The sequence below is a fragment of the Orbicella franksi genome, chromosome 3 (assembly GCF_964199315.1).
Source record: "Orbicella franksi chromosome 3, jaOrbFran1.1, whole genome shotgun sequence".
NCBI lineage: Eukaryota > Metazoa > Cnidaria > Anthozoa > Scleractinia > Merulinidae > Orbicella > Orbicella franksi.
The window spans coordinates 22,691,886-22,707,500 of NC_138147.1; the positions used below are offsets into that span (position 1 = coordinate 22,691,886).

At 41.8% G+C, this 15,615-nt stretch overlaps 3 protein-coding genes across 3 annotated transcripts in view; 2 read left to right on the top strand and 1 right to left on the bottom strand.

Annotated features, from left to right (window-relative positions):
- Window positions 1-5,851, top strand: part of LOC145482674 (endothelin-converting enzyme homolog) — a 237,657-nt gene extending 231,806 nt beyond the window's left edge. The window contains exon 19 of the mRNA XM_081461309.1: window positions 4,611-5,851. Coding sequence (XP_081317435.1) covers window positions 4,611-4,710 — 100 coding nt within the window. The 3' untranslated portion in view covers window positions 4,711-5,851. The remainder of the gene's footprint in view (window positions 1-4,610) is intronic.
- LOC145482722 (ATP-dependent DNA helicase Q1-like) overlaps window positions 1-15,615 on the top strand; it is a 361,760-nt gene that overhangs the window by 69,727 nt on the left and 276,418 nt on the right. The gene's annotated exons all lie outside the window — the stretch shown is intronic.
- The window catches only part of LOC145482695 (uncharacterized), a 64,078-nt gene continuing 56,807 nt past the window's right edge, over window positions 8,345-15,615 (bottom strand). The window contains exon 2 of the mRNA XM_081461335.1: window positions 8,345-10,406. Within this exon, the coding sequence (XP_081317461.1) occupies window positions 9,013-10,233 (1,221 nt within the window). The 5' untranslated portion in view covers window positions 10,234-10,406 and the 3' untranslated portion in view covers window positions 8,345-9,012. The remainder of the gene's footprint in view (window positions 10,407-15,615) is intronic.

The window sequence follows — 15,615 nt, forward strand, 5'->3', positions numbered from 1 at the left end:
TAAACGCTGTTGGTCTGCATGCCGTTTAGGATGTGGACTTGGCTGTATGACATAAATGGTTCAAGGTTCTCCGTTACCTCCCCTTCACCTGCCATCAGGGTCTGAACTACCTTCTCCAATGAAACTGGCTCAGTAGATGGTTTCTCGATGGTAGACCCATCGCTTCCTTTGTCTGAATACAGATGTTTATAAAAATGAGTCTTTATTCAATCTAACTCACCCTCATCTTCGGCATTAGCTGTTTAGTTTTTCAAGTGTAATGGCTAGCGCTGCTGTTTCAATTTCTCTCTTTAGGTCTCTTGAACTGCTCTAATTTCTCTTCGGCCGAAATGGCTTTCTACGAAGCATTTCGCATGATCTTAAAGTTGAACTATGAGTCAAACATCTCGATTTCAGGGAAAAAGTCAAAACAGAACTTTGTCCATCGAAGCCTAAGATGGTCTTCCACAATAGCGCTTCCTTTTTTCTCAAATCGGAAGTTCTACATGGGCCAGAAACTTTTGATCAATAATTTGTATCTTATCATACATGTACGCTCCAGTCTGTTTCACTGAAACAAGCATTTTCGCTTGCTTTTTCGCCACCCTCTTCACCCAACAAAGAGAAAAGACAAAGTTCAGATTTCAGCTGTGTACAGTGGCAGATAACCAGACAAGGAAACCAGTTTGTAAGCAATTTTGTCAGAGATGACTACATAGCTGAAGAAAAGTACTCGTTCTTTGAATCTTTCTTTCCAATCCAACCATGTGGGTCGTAATCGGATTGCTTGGCATGCAACTTCTCTTTGCTTATCTCTTTTAGGTAGCAGTACGAAGGTAGGACTATTTAACCAACGACTCCCAGATGTAATCATGTTACTGATTGTCCTCTGCTTACAACATCTCTCTCGGACAGTGATTCCGTTGCCTGAGTTCAGTTCTGTTAAGGATTTCACCAGTCTGGGGGGCAATAATGTCTGTGGCGCCTCACCAATCCACGAATTCTATGAAACATAGTGCTGCTGTCTGTCCAAAAAGGTGGAGTAACTGATGCAATCATGTTGCCTCATTACTACAGCTCAGGAGATAAGGTTGAACTCAAGACAGCATCCTACAATGTATAATCTTGGTATGTTCAAGGTTTTCTTGAGCTATACAAATGCACATCTAACTAGCACATGAAGCTCAATTACAGGTGGTATGCCAGGTGCGTGACTCTAGAATCGGAGGATAAGAAATTGTGAAATTTCGTCCAGCCTTACTTGCCATTTGGACAACTCCTGTATTTGATTTGATTTGATTTAAGTCTGTAACAGAATCTTCAAACAAAAGTCGTCTCTTTTCCTCTTCACAACTTCGTAGACAATACAATGGGAATCAGCAGCCAAATTGGCACCAAGAGCAGGTGTGATACAGGTAGGATGATATTTTCACGACTCCACTTGGTGACTTGTCGTTCCAGAACTTTGTCACTTGATTTAACAGACTTAGAACAGTCATTCATGTAAATAGTTTGCTTCACTGCGAGGGTCGTGGTTTATTACCTCTTGTGCTTTGTACCTACTGGTAGAATTCCGTCTGTGATCCACGGGTTCGATGTCACAGAAAACGACAGGCGAACTGATTTTCTGGAACGGCAACTTAAGTAAACATTGCTTCGATTTCTCCTGTAAACGGAGCCATTTCTTCTTAAAATTGCATGGAAGTTCCGACACAGTTGTTAAACAACCGTGGGCCTCATAGCAGATAGTTCTTCACTGCTTTCGGTTGAAGTGACATTCCTTAAGTTTTGTACTGATGCATTGTGTACACCACGTACACCACGCACACCATTAACGTCACACCGTTTTTGTTTTGAAAAAAATGCTACACCAAGGTACTGTGGCCACGAAAGCCCAAACCATGTTTTTGTACGTCAGTGAAACGTTCCTGTACGCTTAGAACTTTAAATTTGGAACAAAGGAGATACCTGGTGTTCCTGCCCATCTTCCGTAATACAAGAGGTATGTGTTGACTTGTGAGAAAGTGCTTGTCTTTCAGTCACTCCACTTGCCCCGCAGAACGAACTTTCGTCTTATGAAGTTAGGATGAAAATTGGTTGACAGTCATCATAAATATCTGCCTGACCCCTTAACAAAGACCTGAATTCAACAAAACCAGGCCATTCCAAACTGATAAGTTCAGTGTTGTCTATCCATTTGATTTCGAGCTCTCGATATAGCTTGTCCAAGCGAAACTTGCCGAGGCTTTAATTAATGTATGTATACTTAATTGGCCACTCCCTACTAGGGCTTTTCAGGACCAATGTAAACAAAAAATGATAAATAAATATTCGAATAAACATAACTAGATTAAGAATTCCAAATGACGCGAGGCAAACCAGTTGGCTATTTACAAGCGCAGTCGAGAAGTTGAACTCGGGGCTACCGAGAACAACATCAGCTAGCGGTCAGAACGCGATTTGAACCCGGGACCTACTGATTTCAGACCCGGCGCTCTAACCACTCGGCACGCTGCCTCCAATTGTGAGGAAGCATGAGTTGTGACTCTTTCCAGGAAAGGTTGGCCTTGTACTTCTTGCCTTGTACTTCTTGGTAGCGTATCCATTGTTGGAAATGATCATAAATGCTGCCCTCATAAGGAACTATATCCCCAGACGTTCCAGCCTCCAAAACCTTTCAACCTTGCTTTCCTGCAGGTCTGGGTTAGAAGAGTGATTTGTGACTTGGCATTTCATGGCATATGTACTTGTCCGATTGATGGTGCTGCTTAAGGAAGGCACTTGATAATGGACTGGGTAAGACCCAACCCTGCTTGATGGTTGTCAGTCCTGACTCCCCCGGACGATTCCTTGCCGACTACTCTTCCTCTTCTCTGGTTTTCCATGGCAGCTGGACTTGCAGGTGTCCCACTGGGATCAGAGGTACCTCAGTGGTGCCGTCCTTGGCACTTACTGCAACAGTATCCCGAATGCCAATTTCTACCTTGTTGATTGTTCCTGATACAAACGAAACAACAATCAACACTCCGCAGAATTTCTTTGCCCTTTTAAACATTCCTCACAATGGAACATTGAACGGATTGGTGATGCTGACCACAGTAGACACATGTAGGTTTGATAAGTTTAGGTCAGAAAGGGTCTTAAAGTGTTTGTTTGGTTCAAGTTAACCATTTATTGCTTTCTAAATCGTATGAAAAAACTTCGGTGAAACTAACTGCTGGTCCGGGCGAATTGACTTTTTTCAGGGCGATAGGACTTTGAGATCGAGCGAAACGAGCGCAATTCGTTGAGTAGGGGTTCCTTGCGTACATGGCGGGAGTTACAGCTTGCTTAGTTTCCATGCGCCTGGTGTCTTCGAGTATGGTGAAGTAGTTGTCAATTTCATCCGTAAATTCAGACTCGGCAATCTCTACTTCGATGTTTTCGTCTTTAATATGGTTCAAATAATTTCACTGAGAGCAGCGGTTATTTCCTTCTTCTTCGCAAGGGTAGATTTGCAATGTTAGATTCGACTTCGGTGTTCGGGGTTTTGATAATCGTAATTCCCTGCCAACTCGTTTGCTTCGTTTATTACTCGTCGTACTTGTACAATGTGTCCACTGCGAACTCTCTTTGACTTAACAAGGCGCAGCGACATAATGACGACCCTTTCCAATGACTAACTTTATACAAATACTGTATTCTCGCAATAGAAATGCCAGAGTGTGATGGCTCAAAGAGTTCTTTGTGTTTCTTTCCATCGCTCCCTTTTACAAAGCTTCCCTTCTCATCCGCTTCGAAGGGCCATGTGAAAACATCATCCTGAGTTCTTTCCTGACTACAGTGATAACTCAACAAACTATGCGAAACGATTGAGCACGTCTTCTCCGTGGGGGTCTACGTCTGAACGGCTCTATATGAAATCTCTGACATATACGTTGCCAAACAAAATGTTTGATGAACGGAACGATAATTTGCTTTTTAGATTTTGGTAAATTTGCTGGCCGTCCTATGTAAAACGCAAGGCGAAATAGTTCGTCAATTTTTCGTATTTCATTCTTTAACTAATCGGTGGCTCGGTACGTATTCAGACAGAGCTAGCTCTTAAACCGACATGTACACTTAAGGACCTTGAAGAGATCTAGATAAATGTGAGATTCGTAAATGAGATTTTATGCGTAAAGATCTCACTTGGTTGCATTGCCCTCTTATTCAACTTCACCGACAAAAAGTCATTACCATGATACTCCCAGCTTTTAAAAAACACCAAACGATGCTAAAGGGTGTAATAACGTCAAATCATGTTAAAGTTTCAGTTTTTACAATTGGAAAAAGCCTCAGTTCTCGAGAACGCAAAGCGGCTGCTTTCCTAATTTCATAGATGAGCACCATTTAACACCTCATTATCAGTTAAACGCAACCGGAATCCGAGGGCCGGATGAGGCAGTTTTCTAGCGGTTTTTATCACTAAAGCAATAACAAAAACACGCAGTAAAAGTAGTAAACCACCAGACGCCCTTGGGATACCACGTAATCTTTTCTTCCCAACCAGAGGGCTTTACATTGAAGCAAAACCACAGCAATTTATCGTCGGGTAAATCAAATTGGCTACAGTAGAATTTACCACTGTCTTTCTCGACGTTTCTTTGCAGAGTTATCGGAGAGATGTCAAACTCCAAAGAGTTCGCCACAGCTTACAATTGTCCTATTGGGTCCAGAATGAATCCAGCAAACAAATGTTCCATCTGGTGAACGCTTTCCGTTTTACGGGCAGTGTGACAAGGCATAACGCTTTCAGGACATCAGGGAAACTGCAGATTTCTGCTTGACTAATATGTATTTAACAATTAATTGGTTCTTGTCAGCACCTGTGTTGCAAATACAGCATTGAATAATAAAGAAAGGCATTTATTGTCCCAGCACATGTTAATATCTCAGGCTGCAAGATCAAGAGTGTTGTTTAAATCTATACTCATTTATCAATTATTCCACGAGTATTCTTTTGCCTGGATACTACCAGAGGTCCAGAACTATTGTGATCCACGCCACCATATTCGTGGGTTGTACCCTCGAATGGTGGTGTTAACTAGACCGCTGAAACTGTGGAGTCATTTAGCACAACCCGGTAACTCTGAGAGTGAACGTTCTGTGACACCATGGTTCGGAGTCTCACAGAGTCTAACAGTAATAAAACAAATATCACCATAAGGGATAAGCGTGCCTCGGCTACCGCCATTCGCAGTCCCGTTGAGAATAAAGTAGTGCTACTTGTTGTCATGACAATTTTTGAGAGTTAACCATAAACAGCCACGGATGTCGTGGGACAAAACAGCTTAAAACCCAATCCTCTAGTGGTCTTTAAACTCCTTTTTATTTCCATAGAGTACGCAGTAGCACGGACCGTAGTGTCACGGAATTTACGCTTTCTAGAGTAAACTATTAGAGTAAACTGGTATGCCGGCGCACATTAACACAAACCACGAGGCCTTATTCCTGTCGTTAAATTTCAGCCAACCACTCACGTTATAGACACATTAAAACAAAATTGTATTATCCGCGAAGTACATTGTATACCGGTGCAGTCATGACCTTATTTAATGAGAATGTGAAACGAATTGAGAGTCACTCCCTGGAAAGATCATAAGCGCTGGCCAGGCTCGAAAAATCGAAAATCCCGATACTTGGCCTGAAGAATACTTTTAGTGATCTATCTTCGAATATACCCTTGCCACAACTCGCTTGTTTAGAGACAAATAACTCCGAAAAAGCCTTCAAACGACTGCAGAACTTTGAACAGTCCCATTGATAGAAATTAGAAAAGTTACCCTCTTTAACAGTTACATGAATATGGCCAATGTTCGTTATTAAATTATGTATAATCAATGAAATAAAACTCGTCTTTTCTATTTTTGCGAATTTCTTGAAAACTATAAAATTTTAGAAAGTTACAAAGGTATATTCGAAGTTAGTATCACCCAACTAGTAGACTAATGCAAATTCTGCATTGTGATTGGTTACGCTACTGGAGGACTATTAGTAATAGTCCTCGAGTAGCGAAATTGGCGCAATCGAGCGTGACGCTTTCTTTCGTTTTATTCCCAAATAAATATTTCTTCAACTTGCATTTGCTAACTTTATTATTGCCTTTTCTCTCCGACTAGTTGGGTGATACTAAAACAATTAGACCCTTCGCCCTCAAGGGCCACGGGTTAATAACCCATTCGGCTTCGCCTCATGGGCTATTGACCCGTAGCCCTTGCGGGCTGCGGGTCTAATTGTTAAATAGTTCTCTAAAAGTGTTCTTCAGGCAAAGTATCAGGATTTTCGATGTTTTGAGCCTGACCAGCGGTTTTCGGTATTTCCAGGAGGTGACGGAAATGATTGAAAAGGTCCGGTTGTTCAAATACAAACGGATGCCCTACCCAGTGGATAGTGCAGTTTGCTTTCGATCTGGATTGTGATTTACACGCTGGCCTCTGTTATTCACCCTTTGACCAGCTGTGATGTATTTCGATGTATTCACCTGCTGTGAATCCTAGGGACGTAACACGAATTATTTTCAGCCGAATTGTTTTCATCACATACCCTACGGGAGGGGTGAATAAAATGCTTATTTTTTGTCTTATGTGGTTTTCGAGAGCAAAGAAAGCATCAAATGACCTTAGAATATTGGTATCACAAATTCCCATTGTAGTTATCATCTTCGCATATTAGGCTACCATATTAATGAGATACCACGTTGGTCTGAGCTGCATTTAATATTTTCGAAAATTTAAGGTGACTCTGAACGTCCTCGTTGCCTCGTTATGAATGGAAGCGGAGATGAACGATCATCATGATCGTCCCACAAATCAAATGCCCGTCTTCGTTTTTCGAAGATTACTAGGTGGATGCTAGCAACATCATGCCAGACTCGGAACTTAACTTACCACCGAGTAATGTTATCAAAGCTTCTCTCTGGTTGCGACCAAGGAAGAGGCTTGATAAAGTTGTCTTCATTTCAAATGAAACTGGATTTACTGATATCGCATTTTGCATCTTAAACCTGATGCGTTATTTCTGTTTGTGTTCTTTTGTTATCAAGGCAATACAACATGGAGACCACGTCCAAGACAATGATTGGATCCAATGTGAAAACGACGGTCTTCGGTCATCATTCGCTGATAACAGTGCACTATAAGCCTGTGACGTTATAGATTTTCCCATTAGGAAATGTTTTATTTAAGGAAAGAACTTTTTAGGGGAAGAGATAAATTTTATTGTTTGGGATACCTATGTGGGCGCTGTGATGTCTAGAATGCGAGCAGACTCTCTTTTGCTCGAAAATCCGTGGGGAAGGACTCTAAGATGAACGCAACATAAGTGGGCAGTCATGAGCGCGTGGGCGTGATATGCGAAGCCGCGAGCCGCAAGTAGCGCATGCCTCGGAAGACGAGCGAAAAGAGCAACCTCGTCCCCAGGGCCTTCTCCTCGACGATTTTCAAAATGGCGCCTTGGAAGTTCTCGTTGTGTCAGTAGGGACAGCCGCTTCGTAGACTGCGACAGTTTCTTCTTCTGTTCACGGTCGGAAGAAATAAAACCATTTAATGCTTTAAAAGCGGACATGATTTGCCATGTTTGACAGCTTTTGACGTTCGTAATTTATTAAGCTGTGATGGCATATGGATTGAGTTATATTGCGCTTACACAGTATAGAGACTTCACCGTTTTGTTATTCAAGTTATTGGATTTGGTAAAGTGCTTGGTTGAATTTCTTTTAAGCTACGGTCGATAAAATGACTACAAAGCCGTCGGCTAAAATAATATTCAAATTACGCTTTAGCGCGAATAATTAGTAAACGTGAACACCGCAAGTCTTTGAGATTTTGGACGTTTTCCGGCTTCTAAATGCATTTCTTGGCTTTACCGGACCTTACCGGGAATAATGATCAGTCTTAAACGAATTTTCTGTAACATTTCTTTCATTCGGTCATCCTTCGTCGAGACGGGATTTGCTGTTTGATACTCGGATGCAGTGATATGCATTTGTGTTTATATGTAAATTTCCTCGGTTTGCTTTTGTTGTTCTTGTTGAATTCATTCGACAGGGGCACCCAACGACCGTTTGCTCTGGAATGCTTTTAAACACTGTTTTAGGCTATCTGGGGTAATTTTAAAGCTCTGTAGGTTAACTTTAAATTGCGCTAAAAAAAAAGTTGTCTGTTCGGTTATTCTAGGAGAACTTGAGTATTCTCGAATTTATTAGGGCTTTTTTTTGTCCATTTCCCAAAAACCTTAGGTCTTATCGCTTTCTCGATAGTGATAGCTGACCTTTTTTCGGTACCCAAAACGACATTTTTAACAGATAATTTAACGAAACGATCCGTTGGGTGCCCCTGATTCGATCGAAATGTCGAGTACATGATTAGTTTTAATAAAGTGTATTATCGTTTGACTCACGATGTAGTCACTTGAGATGTAGATCGCGACGTTTCGACTGCTTACTGCTAGTCTTCTTCAGGCGATAAGGTCGACTGATTGCACGGTATCATTTATATCACAAAGGTCGGCTGTGATTGGTGCATTTTGATCCTCCTATTGTTCCATTGTTCCGGCGAGTAGCTGTTCCCTCAGTGGTCCGCTGTTGTACCGTTCTCCTGTTGTTGTGTTTCTTGATCGTGGGTATCCATGCTTCAGGAATTTCAATTCCACTATCCCTGTTGATGTTGTTGGGGTGAAGTCTTATGTGAATAGCTTCCTTGACCCTACGTGTGTACCAGTGAGGATCTCGATCAATAAACTTGACCTCATTCCAGATAGGATAGTGGCCGGTCTCGTGGGTGTGTTCAGAAACGGCGGAGGTCTGGGTACGGGCGAGTCGTATATCCCTGTCGTGTTCTCTGATCCTCTCCTGCATAGATCTCCCTGTTTCCCCGATGTAGACTTTGCCTCACTCACAGGGAATCCTGTAGACAACACCATCTTGTTTAGCCGGGTTGACGGTGTCCTTTGGTCGCACTAAGTGTGACCGAAGTGTCGTGTCGGACTTAAAGACGGTGCGAATGCCTTGTTGTTCTAGGCAGCGGCGGAGAGTCTCCGAAACTCCTTGGACATAAGGTAAAACGGCGGTGGATTTAAATTCCGCGACAGGCTCTCTTCTTGGGGTCGTTCGTGCCTTTGTGATCTTCTGTACAAAAGAGGAGGGATATCCGTTAGTACAGATGACAGATGTTTCTCCTCTCCAGCGATTACTGCTGGTTTGGTCACGAGACGTTTAGCCCGGTCGTACAGACACTTCACAATACCGCGCTTTACTGACTGAGGGTGGTGTGAATCATACGCTAGGTACTGATCAGTATGTGTTGGTTTCCTGTAGACACTGGTGGTAAGGCGGCCATCAGGTTCTCTGTGAACTGACGTGTCGCGAAAGGCCATCTTGTTGTTGTTCTCGATCTCCATGGTGAAACGGATTGATGGTTGTTGACTGTTCAGGTGTTGCAGGAAGACGTCAACTCTATCCCGATCCAGGATGGTGAAAGTATCATCTACGTAGCGTTTCCAGATCTTAGGCTTGCAAGGTACGGACTCTATTACTTGTTCTTCAAATATCTCCATGTAGAGATTAGCAATAACCGCGGAAACAGGGCTCCCCATGGCTGCGCCGTCTCGTTGTTCGTAAATCGATCCGTTGTACTGGAAGTACGTAGATCTTAATACGAAATCCAAGAGGTCCGCGATTTGAACTGGTGTAAGTGTCGTGCGGTCAGCCAGGCCTGCGTCGTTCTCCATTTTTTGTAGCGCGGCTTGTACGGCGCCCTCGATCGGTACGTTGGTAAACAGTGACTCTACGTCGAAAGACACCATGATCTCGTAGTCCTGGATCTCTTCACTGGCGATGGTGGAGGCGAAGTCAGTTGAGTTCTTCACTGTGAAGTTCGAGTTACCTGCAAGAGGAGATAATACGTTAGTCAAGAAAGCAGACAGGTCGTATGCAAAGGTGTTGACACACGACACAATTGGCCTAAGCGGTGTGTCGGCCTTGTGGATCTTCGGCAAACCATAGATCCTAGGTGGTTGTTTGTGTCGGGGTCTGATCTTATTATAAACCGCCTCTGATATGTGTCCACTCCGTTTTGGGGTTAGCAGCTTCTCAGATAGCTTCCGGGTCAAGCGGTGTGTCGGATCTTTGTTGAGCAGCTGGTACGGTCCGGAATCAATTAGCGCTGACATTTTTGCGTGGTATGTGTCAGCGTCCGGGATTACGCTGACGCGTCCTTTGTCGGCTGGAAGGACCATGATGGAGTTGTCCTCTTTTAAGCTTTTAAGAGCCTCCTGCTGTTCCTTCGTGATGTTGGGCGTGGGTGGTTGTGCCTGTTAAAGGATGGTGTTGACGGATCTCCTGACTGTGTCTGCTCGCTCCGCATCTAGTGGCCTGACTGCTGACTCAATCTTGGCGATGATCTCGGTGGCTGGGACGCTTGTAGGAGTCACGGCGAAATTTAGACCTTTCTTGAGTAAAGACACTTCAGCTTCGTTAAGGGTCCTGGATGACAAGTTGATAACCCATTTTGTTTTGTCAACAAAAGTTGTAGGAGAAACAGAAGACTGTTTCTCTCGCAAAAGTTTCTCAAACTTGCGCTGTTGACGGTCTTTATTGATCGAGATCCTCACTGGTACACACGTAGGGTCAAGGAAGCTATTCACATAAGACTTCACGCTAACAACATCAACAGGGATAGTGGAATTGAAATTCCTGAAGCATGGATACCCACGATCAAGAAACACAACAACAGGAGAACGGTACAACAGCGGACCACTGAGGGAACAGCTACTCGCCGGAACAATGGAACAATAGGAGGATCAAAATGCACCAATCACAGCCGACCTTTGTGATATAAATGATACCGTGCAATCAGTCGACCTTATCGCCTGAAGAAGACTAGCAGTAAGCAGTCGAAACGTCGCGATCTACATCTCAAGTGACTACATCGTGAGACAAACGATAATACACTTTATTATTACATCCACCACGATGAATAACAACAACCTTTCCTCGACAATGATTAGTTTTGCACTAGACTTGCTCGATGCAACAAGTATGGAGTATGATTTACAAAATACCAGTAGTAATCAAAGATTATGAGTGCGTTCGTTTTCTACGCCTGTGATTAACTTACATACTGTAGCTGTCTGTTGCTGAAATCATTATCTTTGTGAACAGCTAAAGTATTATAGACAGATGTAACATAATGACAAAGTCTGCTATTTTTCTGTAGGTTACAGTCAAACCTCTAAAAGCAGCCACTCTGGGGGACCAGACATCTGGCCGCTTAAAACAAAACAAAATCACCCTTGGGACGGCAAGAAGCTGACCGAGGCCGCTCAATAGAAGTGGCCGTTGAATAGAGGTTTTTATTACAGTGTATAGACTGTATAGCTGACAATTTTTCCGGGATTTTGGCCGCTGGCAGCCAAATTTAAAAAGAACATTTGCCTTCAAAATTCATGCTAAAATCTCATTTTACTGGCAATTTTTAAGCATGAAGGCTAGTTTTTAAAAGTACAGTCGTGTTACATCTATTATTCTAAGTTGGAAGCACAAAAATCAGCTAGCATTTGCACTCACGTGCCGGTTTATCCGTGGTTTATGGTAAACAAACTCTGTGCAACTGGCAACTGATTCGAATATTTCCGCTGATGAATAGAAATAGACAGCATTTACATTGCTGTTCCTTGTATCTGGCTTACTCTTATAGATCTTGGCTTCAGAGTACTCTTCCATCGATTCAATATTGAGCTTCGTTGAATACTGAACTATTTTTGGCCACTGGAACTAAGTAATTTAAGTCAACAAAATTTGTTTAATGTACTCAAAATATAGCCATTGAAATATAGCTGTTCTCACGGTTAACATCCCAAAGCCAAGGCGATTCAAAGTCGTGGTCGTGAACAGAATAATTGTTGTCCCAGTTATGTAACAAAAGCACGTCATGTCGCATCCTGAAAAAGGAAGCCACTCACGGTCCAGAATCAGAACAACAAACAGGCGATCGCGAACTAGCCTGAATTTCAGCCGCCTCCTCCGCTTAGCAAGGGGAGGGGGCGGCTAAAATTCAGGCTCATCGCGAACGATCTAAAAAGCAAATCATCAAGTCTGCACTGGGACTGCATTCCCTTTTTTGTCGAATGCAATCAGAGTGAAAAAACAGTTCAAAGAAGACTCCAAAACGTCGCAGAAAACAACGAAAGAAGCCACAAAAGAGAACAAGAATGACGTAGCAGATGGACACGAAATGTACAGCACATGGTTTTGCGATGATGTCATTCGTTTTTGCCCCTGCTGCGGGGCGTCCAAATCGGTGTCGCAAGATCGTACGAAGGTGAACCGTCCCATGAAACTTGACTCAAGTCTGCATTAAGACTGCGTTCTACGAACACAACTAGATCTATATACTCTTCTGAAACCTAGTAAATTGGTATTATAGCACCTCCAGCCCTCCAAACCCCTTCTTGACCACATGAACTATTTTTTTTGCAACAATTAGTAGCCCCGCATACAAAGAAAGCTCTAAATTGATTTTGATTTGCCAGTTGATTCCATTAGTGCCACTGCATTAAATGTTAATGGCCAGGGATACATGGTCCCTATTACCCAATTTTTTGAGGGGTTTAAGTGTTCAGCTTTGATGTGTGTAGGATATATTGTTTAACCATTTAGCTGTAATGTTATTGATACGTCAGTCAAAACATATCTTGGCTTGGCTGATCGAATGCACACATGCATCAAAACTTCCGTATGTGTTCGATTTCCTACACGTAGTGAAGGCAAAATGATGTCCATAATATAAGTTACTTATAGCTTACTCATTACTTTTTGGCATAATTTAATGACAAAATTAATAATTAATGGGGGTCCCCAGTTTCTGTAGTCCACAGACTCAGTGGAGAAAAAAAAACTCATCACTTAATTATAATAAAATTATTGTTGGAAGCCTACATATAAGGGACGTACCATTAGAAAGGTGATGGGGGTGGGGGACTTTTTCAGCTTGCAGGAATTTTTTTTCACATCCACTGCCTCAGCAGGCTTTTTCTGGGGGGGGGGGGGAGGGGTTGGGGGGAATTGGAGCCACAATCTTAATTTTGACTCTCGCCACAATCTGAATGCCAGTGGACCAGGCTTAAAGTTCAAACAAATATTTTTTAACTTTCACACAATCGTTTCGCTTTCCTGTCAAAATTATACTCGGGGAAACAAACAAGTATCAGACACATCCAAGTGCTATTGCCTAAAATGAAGCCGGATTCCTTTTTTGGTTTGATGTTTAGGGAATATCAATTTTATTAATTTATTACCCTTGTAATAAAATTCATTCTTGGCATGCAGAGAATCAAGTTTTAAGCTAGGGTTCTGTGAGTGACCTTCCAGTGGCAAATCTAGGGCCAAAGGGCCTATTCAACTACGGTCAGTGTAAAACGCAGACTGCGGACTGCAGACTGCAGACTGGAGACCGGGAGGTAAAATGCAGACTGAGGGTAAAATGCAGACTGCAGACCAGGGATAAAATGCAGACTGAGGGTAAAATAGAGTATTAATAATAAAAAAATGAGTCATAAAGATAAAATAAAGATTGTTCGTACCCGTAAAATGTCTTTCACAAACTAGTCTCGATACCTACAAGTTTAGCTTGCCCTGTTGTTGTGCTGTCGTGTTTTGCTTCCCTTGTGTTACGAACAACACGCGGTGGTTTGAACGTTAAGAGTGAATGTCTATAAAAATCGACCTAAATCGCCTATCAATGGCACAAGTCGAAAAATTGATTTCGCTTGTATTTTGCCCATAGATAGGTCCTAGTAAGAAAAGAAACGGACCATAGTTAGTTTCTGCTAATACAGCTTTCTTTGGTAGAAATATGCCAAAAACGATTTCGCCCCGATTGGGCTCAAAATCTACTTTCGGTTTTGCTGAATTTTCCGAATATTTGATTGCTTCGCGCTTCGCAGAACAGCTACTTGAGAATCTTTCAATGGATTTTATATTTAGTTCAGGTCTTCGTGGTATGACAGAGCGAAAAATAAAATAAATCGAAGCTAGTTTTGAGCCCGAAACGAGATCAAACAGACACGCAAAATTTTACAATGTGTTGCAACCGAATTATTGCATTAAAACATCGCCATATTTTTCTATGGGCTATAACTTTAAATACCATAAAAACACTTTCTACGGGTTAAACATACACCCAGCTGTTAGGATATCAAAAAATATTTCTGGGCAAATGGTTTTAAGCCGCCCGCCTTGGCCTGTGTTTCTCATAGATTTTGCCCAAAATCCGCCGTTGGAATGTAAACAATTGCGTGACGCGGATAGTCACTCTCGAGTAAATATTCGTCTCCAACAATCCGATGAAAGCAATTTTTGAAACAATGTCTGGATAAAATAATGAAAAATGTTTTTTTTTGTTTAAGTTAGCATAAATATATGTATATTTTTCGTTTGCATTGCAACACCCACGACATCCCTAATAAAGAAGGTGACTACAGTGCTCCAGGAAATGATTCAGGTGAATAATTTTTAACTCGCTTGTTTATTTCCACAAGATGGCTCAGTTATTAATTTCACTGATAAGTTACAATACAGTGACAGTTTTAGAGATACACTTAACCAATCCTCTTTAGTTTATGGCAATTGAATCATTGACTGACAAATAAAGTCAAGTGGAAATACCATAAATTCTATTAACTACTAATTACGTGACGCCATCTCAACTCTTCTAGTTGTGTACAAAATTTCTTTTTACTCAATATTGGCCGTTTTCACACTAGAGACGGATAACCGTCTAGACGGATTATCCGTCTAAATAGACGGATAATCGGACGGATAAAAATAGACGGATTATCCGTCTAAAATGAGCACCGTTAACACTAAGACGAATTATCCGTAATGGACGGGTTATCCGTCTCTAGTGTGAAAACGGCCATTCTCAAACTCAGCTAGAAAACCCGGAATTTCTGGAATTGAATTAGCCGAGGAAAAAATTGCGTTTGCGTTTCAGTCATAGTGGGAAAAAAAATCCATCTTTTCTACTTTGGTTGTTTGATAAATTAAGTGACAGTATTAACGCTATTCGCTACCTGTCTGAAATTTGCAGATCATAACACTGGTAGACAAATAAACATTACAGCGGTCGATCTATGAACGACAAACGTCCATCTTGTTTTGTTCGCGGAAGTCGGTCACGGAAGAGCGAATTTCAATGAAATATATATAATTTGATTAAGCGATTAGCCAAAATAGCAGGCGTCGATAAAACCAGGAACATGGAACATTCCGGAACGTCGAATAATTATAATAATTTTGCGGAAAATATGTAAAATTAAATTTTCAAAGATTAAATCAAACAAAAAATAAACTGGTATCAGCTCGCAAAAAAAAAAACAAATAAAAAACGTAACAACAAAAAAAAAGAATGAAAAGAAAGAAAATTAAAATGAAAGTGAATGCAATGATTGAAGGCTAGCAACTAAGAAGAGTAATCTATTCCTTCCAGTCGTTCGCAGTCAGTTTAATCACGTGACAGTCTCTAATTCCCAGATTTCGTTCTTCACAGAAAACCAAGGTGGTAGCGTTCGAACTCCTTAATCAGACCTAAAACTATGGGCACACGAGTGTGATTTCTT